This window comes from Ischnura elegans, chromosome 6 (genome assembly GCF_921293095.1).
Source record: "Ischnura elegans chromosome 6, ioIscEleg1.1, whole genome shotgun sequence".
Classification (NCBI taxonomy): domain Eukaryota; kingdom Metazoa; phylum Arthropoda; class Insecta; order Odonata; family Coenagrionidae; genus Ischnura; species Ischnura elegans.
The window spans coordinates 98052450-98059504 of record NC_060251.1 but is presented as its reverse complement, the minus strand read 5'-3'; the positions used below and the strand labels follow the sequence as shown (position 1 = coordinate 98059504).

Here is a 7055-nt window from a genome sequence, read left to right as displayed (position 1 = left end):
CTGACTGAGGTCAGTTTTCGTATCAATTGGAGTATGGAGAGGAGAATGATGGTGAGTAGAATGAAGAGTGTGTTAATAGGACTAGACTTGGAAAGAAAATGCAAAACCAGACCTGTGCTCCACCAAAACCAACAACTGGTCCAAGCCATTACAATTTCTTTGCTCAAAATCATATCCTGAATCTCACAAAATGTATCCAGTCAAGAATGCATACTTAATATTTTCGCCTGATTTTGCTCTTATTACCGATTGATTTTTCAATTTTCAGTAGCAAGTGACCAATTCGCTCCGCAGATACCTTCATCATTGGAAGGTGGCACCTTAGTACCTGGTAAAATTTTCCTCTAGTTGTCACAACCATCGATTCTACAATGGTGCAACAAAGTAACCATAGCTGTACCAAACGAGTGCTCCGAACGAACTGAATGATTTCCCTGCCAGCAACCTTGATATCTTCTAATCCTAGGGCAATTTTCAAGTTTATATGCACTGTAATTTCCAGTGGGAGAAAGACTTAAGGCTGGATTCACTGGCACTAGATCAGATTAGCTATGAGAGCTCATAGAAGCCACAAGCAGGGATATTTGACCCCATGACAAAAGTTGCACCAAATATACTCAAAACTGAATGATGATTTAGAATTTCAAACAGCAATTTACAATCTTGTATTGAAAGGAGGGTAAGCAACAGAATCCACCTCAAGGTTGTCTGTTGCATTACGGAGGAATTGGAGTTGCAGCTCTTTCAACCTGCTCACAGTTGCCACAACAGCCCACTTACATGATGACGTGACTGCACACCTATTGACTATGCAGGAGCTTACTGGTTTTCAAACACTGCATAAAGAGCTAGGGTACAATTGAGTGCCATGATCTGGGAACTGCATCTCACAGTAGTTAACTCCCGGGCAACTACTTTTCTGTCTGCAGTCTTCCACCACTGCAGGACTTTATACTGTGCTTTTAACCATCATAGAGGCATGACAGATAGACCTGTCTGTTTGTATATGATGCTGTTTAAACCTGCTGCATTAATAGCAGTGAAATTTAAATTAATTTCCTATCGAAATAATTTCCCTTGAAATTGAGCTGCCAAACTTTGGCTCTCTGGGCCACTTGGCCACATCAAGGCCCCATGTCCCCCCATACTGAAACAAAAAATAGGTCTGAAATAACAGCAAATTCTTCAAAAAACTTTGCCACTCTGGGCCACTGCAGGCCATTATGTTGTCCAGGTTCCTTCCCATGGCAATTTTACTGAGGCTCATTGTACTAGTTTCTTGCACAGGATTTGAGGTGGTTTGAGGTTCGCAAAGGTTATCGGTTCAATGCCAAGGGTATTTTTACCAATGGCAATTGATTTGAATGCCTGTTTGTAGTCGCTTGAGGATTGAACATTCCATGGCCAAGGGTCAAAATCAGATGAATTTCATTGTTCAAATTTTTTCCAGACTTAGAACTTGCGTTTTTCCTATCCGCTTCATCCAATTATTTCATGATTGTCTATCTTTTAAACAAAATTTCTGGATTTAATTTAATTATTTTTCATGGCTCGAACAATAATGAGCTTCGATATGATTTCTATTATACGTGACAAATGTGTGACAATGAATGGAGAAAAATCTCCAACACCAATGAAGACATTTACAAAGCATTTTACTGATTTTTTTTATTGATAATGCAATGCAATAAAGGTAAAATACCTTAGTATATTTAAAAAAATCAGTTCAAGGTGACAAGTTCACCTTATCACATTTATAGATAATATTTTCATATTGTTCACATGCACTCATACATTCATTTTGAATATTAATTCAGGTATGTATAGATATATTAATTTTTAAAATTCCAACATTCATTTTTGCGATGACAAAAAAATCAAGTCCACATCTTAAGAGCTCAGATACTTTGCATGGTGGGCCAAATGCTGCCCAATGAATGAAGCAATGAAATAGTAAGAGTGATCATATCCCTCAGACATATGCAAAACAACAGGAACTTTACCATGGGAGCATGCTGTCACCAATTTATCTGGGAGCAGTTGATGTTCCTTCAGAAACTGATCCTCCTTACCCTAAAAAAAAGTGAAAGGCAATTCAATGACAAATCTAATTGTGATTTGCTAATTCCGTTAAATCACTGAGGAATGATTTTATACTAATGAAATGATTACATTGTTAAGTCTATAAATTTTAATGTAAATCAAATAGATGGTCATTTTCCATGCATTTTTAATTTTTTACTGCAGTAGGACACATTTTGACTTTTATTTCATAAGCAAGAAAAAGTGTTCTTGATAATGACATGAAAGTCGAAACTTGTTGCACACCAGAGAAAATACATATATCTTATGGTCGTATAATTTTCTTAGTTTGTTCGATGTGACCCTATAAAACTCAGCCTTACTTGGAAGGAACCAAAATAGTTATTTATATCCAACTATTTATCTCACCTGATGGATGAGAATATCCAGGGGAGGTCCAGAGTACTTGGCCGCAAGACAACTTGCATCCCAATCCTCCCACGCTTTGTCACCATCTCCCTCTTTGGGAGGGCCAAAGTAGCCAGAGAAAGCCTTTTTACCCCACGGACACTGTGTGGGGTTGCAGATTGGAGAAAATGCAGAAACTGAGCGATATTTTCCAGGATTCTTAAGGGCACAGATCAAGGCTCCATGTCCCCCCATACTGAAACAAAAAAAGGTCTGAAATAACAGCAAAATCTTCAAAAACTTATATGAATGGTTTGGAAACCAATGGGATACAAGTGATTCTTTTCTCAACAGTGTTAGGTAATGCTGACTGTTACAAGAAATACACAAAAATTGGTTGTCAAGGGATACGAGTGAATCTCATTTCTGTGCTGACATCGAGTGGAAAATCAAATGCACTATATTATATATCTAATTGATCTTGTTTGTTTTCCATACCTAATTTCTGTACCTAACAGTGAATAGAAAAAAGAAATCACTTGTACCCCTTGGCTTCACACACCCTCATATAATCTAATACATATTAACCCTTTAAGCACCAACCGATTTTCTGGGTATTATGCTAAAAGTGCCGAGGCATTTTTGCTGATTTTGCGGAAGGTTAGGAAAAAAAATTAGGTCTAAAAATAACTAAAGGTATGTATTCAAAAACTTTAGGAAATCTTTATTATACTTGGTTTCACCTTTTTAACATATTATTTGGTGAATTTTTGGTAATATGAGTTTATTTTTATAATTTAAAGAAAATAGTTATTGTTAAAATAAAATGAATATTGACTATTGAATGATTAGTGAACTATCAGCATCTAAGAGTGCTGTCGTGCTCCTGGAACTTTTCGCGAGAGATAGGAGGAGCACGATAGCACTCCCTGGCACTCTTTGGGTTAAAACCAGATGTATCTAATACATACGACAAAAATGTAGTTACAAGATATTTTTATGTGGGCATTAGTCCAACATTTTGATACAAATTGCTCAACTGTCAGTATCATGTTGTTTCAAAACAATGTATGTAATGCAATATTCGTGCTTCCAGCCGGGTGGTCTCCCTCTATTTTGCCGACGTTTCGGAACATGAGTCGGGTTCCATCCTCAGGGCTAGTGGTGAGTGGATTAAGTTTGCCAGCTTATATAGTCTTCAATTGGTTGCAAGGTCTAACGTGATTGGCCGGAAGACAGCCAACCTTATTTTCCTGAGTGCCGGTTTCCAAACATTGCTTTGTGAATACCTGGCATCACGGTTAAGGGTGTTACTTGTCAGCCGGATCTCGATGGATTCCTTTCCAGTCTTTCCCAGAATTTAGTCTCACAGCATAGAATTTTCACGTGGTCCCACTTCACCCTATGGGTGGATTTAATGGCATGTTCTACAAACGCAGATTTTTCCGGTTAGACGTTAACGTTAACATTATCACGTTAGACCTTACAACCAATTAAAGACTATATAAGCTGGCAAACTTCATCCACTCACCATTAGCCCTGAGGATGGAACCCGACTTGCGTTCCAAAACGTTGGCAGAATGAAGGGAAACCACCCAGCTGGAAGCCAGAATAGTCGTTTTCAAATGTAACACACTGCTCCAATAAAAACCATGAAACCATGACTGAAAAACCATGGAGGTTGCCTTAAATTTTCTGACAGCAAAAATGTTTTTAATTAATTAACTGTGAGGTTTTGCCACTCTGGATAACTGTATGTTTGAGCACTCAAGTGATCCAATAATTCTTCAAGAATGCCCACAGCAGTGTTTTAAGTATGCAACACACAAACATTCTAATGCCAAGTAAACTTTACAATTTGGACCCAGCTTCACTACAAATCTATTATTAAACATCATAGTCACTGAATGATGGATAATTACCTATGTCCCATGATGCTCTTCCTATTAGGATCCACTGGAAATGACTCTTCAATCAGGGCTGGTAATTCTTCAGTAACATACGAGTACATACGATAGTTGGTCTTCCACGGATCAGCAGTGGCATCAACATAAAATCCTGCACCAGTACCAAAGTCCCAGCTGTCATCTTCTCCTGGTATGTTACAACCACCTATAACAAAATTCAAGTGAAGTCCGATATTAATAAAACCTCATCCCAAAATATAACCTCCGAAGTATATTTTACACAAGGCACTTCAATGCAAATATTGATGCATGATTCATCAATGACAACCAGTAAGCTCATGAAAATATTGCAAGAGGTACTGTTTTGGCTTTTATTCTAGTTAAGTTGTTCAAAGCAGCACAATTTTCACTTTGTCTCAGCATCCAAATCCTGACGCAGATAAATACACTGCTAATGCACTAAGTGCAGAGTAACTGAAGGCCTGAATTGGCTGGAGAAGCTTGGGTGTGAAAACCTTACATGACCACAAAAAATTCTAGCAACAATTCACAGTTGAATTTTACTTTTCATTCAATGGCAAAAAATCAGACCAAAAGCTATAAAATGATGGTCATAATTTTATGTTTCTAACCATGTTGCAGGAATGAAATTAATTTATTTAGATTCAAAGTTACCCAATAAAATTCTCTTCATTCCATTTCACCTACATGCTAATGGAAGAATAAAGAACCAAATATTTTCATGTTATTTATTATTAAACTAGCCGCTCTTGGTCTAAGTACTCTTACAACTCAAAAAGTTTTCTATGTACCACTGATGTTGATCAATTGAAACTCACTGAGTCCATTTCAAATGAATTGCATGGAATTAATTGAAGTCCTTAATTCTCACAGTATACCAACATTAGGGTTAAATGAAGTAAAACTTGAAAACTCACGAGGGCTAGTGTCAGGACCAACAATTATAATGCCGTGTTCTGCAGCATACCGCTGAGCTCCAGCCTTCTGAATGAAATTCTGCTCTGTGCAAGTTAACCCGGAGAGCCAATAAACCACAGGTAGCTTTTCACCCTCGTTTTCAGCTTGTGGTGGGAGATAGACAGCAAAGTTCATCTTGCATTTTAATTCTTTGCTGAGGAAACAAAAATTAATTCTGTTTAGTTCTTTCATATCGAACAGTGCCACTAAAAAAAGTGACGCTGAAAGATAAAGACAAGCATACTAGGAGTGACAAGTACACAATGTTCATAAAAGTTTACCTTTCGTGAGAGAACACTTTTTGGTAGCCTCCAAAACACCGGTTCGATGAAACTAATGTTACAGACATCTTGATATCTTGAACCAACGAATACAGACGACGAATAACTGAAAAAGAAAGTAATTTTATTCTCATGGGTTACGGGAATTTTGTGGTCATCTATCTAAAATTCAGTTCTTCATTATTAAGGAATTGAAACATTATTACTTTCATCAACGCCATAGTTTTTTATGATTGGGCGGGGTTTGTACATTCTATGCTTCCAAAGATGAATTAACTTTGCAAAGGTCAAACTTTTATAAGAAGGTGTGCAAAGCAAGCAATTAACCATTCCTAGCGCATACAACGTAACAAGGGGTAACAAACATTGAACATCGCCAATAATAGATAACTAGAATATGTTCCCCAGCCATAGCACTGCAGTTGTTATGATGACATTTCCAAGACTGAAAGTGGCATCAATGAGGAGTATTTTTAAGATATTGTCAATTTTTTATTAAAACTGCTCGTTACCCCTACTAAAGTGAACGTTCATTATAAACAAAATTAACGATATATATGATTATAAATTCATCTTCAAGACAAAAATTTTTCATATAAAAATGATTCGTTGCTCAAAAAACTTACAGGGTTGATTCTTTGTCAAGGAGTTGATACTTTTGCAGTGTCAGCAGATTGCCGGCTAGCGGGTACTGGTAGGTACCGATAAACTAGCCACAAATTAGGCCTTCAGATGGAAGACAGCTCACAAAAACTACACAATCATAGCGTATTCATACACTGAACTTTCCTTGAGACGCGATAGCAACAAAGTGATAATTCACTTCTTGGTTTTTTTTACTATTTTTCAAAAACCAATATTGAAGCGGTTGAAGTGCAACGAAGCGCACATGAACTTTGTACCGGCAGTACCAACTGTACCATTAAGGGTATTTTTAGCGGGAGTAAGTTGTGAATATTATTTCATTGATTTCATGTCCTTTCAAAAGTAGATTTGAAATAGAAGCAACTGTTTTTTAACACGAATAAATAAATATTTCAAAAATTTATTATATGATTAAATCACGCGCTTGCAAAATATACATAGCAGTGTGGTAGTATTGGTTAATACGAGACATCGGCGCCAAATAATTTTAAATTCGTTAACAGCAACCTGTCCTGTTAACGCTGTGCCTTTCAGGCTATGCCTCATCCCATATTCTTGGTGGAAATTCTTATCCCTTTCCTGCCGGCGCCTACGATTGGAAAAAGTTTTCCGCGCCACAAGTAGCATGAAAATATTTTAAACCTCTCTGTATGGAGCTCTTTTTTGAGGTGGAGTTACCATGCTATTTTTGTCCCTCAGTTTTTAGACCAAGCTCAACAGGGCGCATGTCCCTTACCCCAGCCACTGAACTAGACCCTCTAACCCTATCGTAGCACGAATCCACGGTCAAATTAATTGCTAATGACTTTTTCAA

At 37.3% G+C, this 7055-nt stretch overlaps 1 protein-coding gene across 2 annotated transcripts; it reads right to left on the bottom strand.

The window, feature by feature from the left end:
* Positions 1–1648: 1648 nt before the first annotated feature.
* On the bottom strand, positions 1649–6499 carry LOC124161236 (S-formylglutathione hydrolase). 2 transcript variants are annotated; one of them, XM_046537508.1, is made up of 6 exons: positions 6223–6499; positions 5597–5702; positions 5276–5469; positions 4353–4542; positions 2452–2686; positions 1649–2073 (listed from the first exon to the last, which is right to left on the bottom strand). In XM_046537508.1, exons 2-6 carry the CDS (start codon positions 5662–5664, stop codon positions 1891–1893), a joined length of 870 nt encoding a protein of 289 aa, XP_046393464.1. In that variant the 5' UTR covers positions 5665–5702; positions 6223–6499; the 3' UTR covers positions 1649–1890. The 2 variants fall into 2 exon arrangements, with proteins under 2 accessions (XP_046393464.1, XP_046393462.1); XM_046537506.1 differs by lacking the exon at positions 6223–6499 and adding an exon at positions 5803–5985.
* Between the last annotated feature and the right edge of the window lie 556 nt (positions 6500–7055).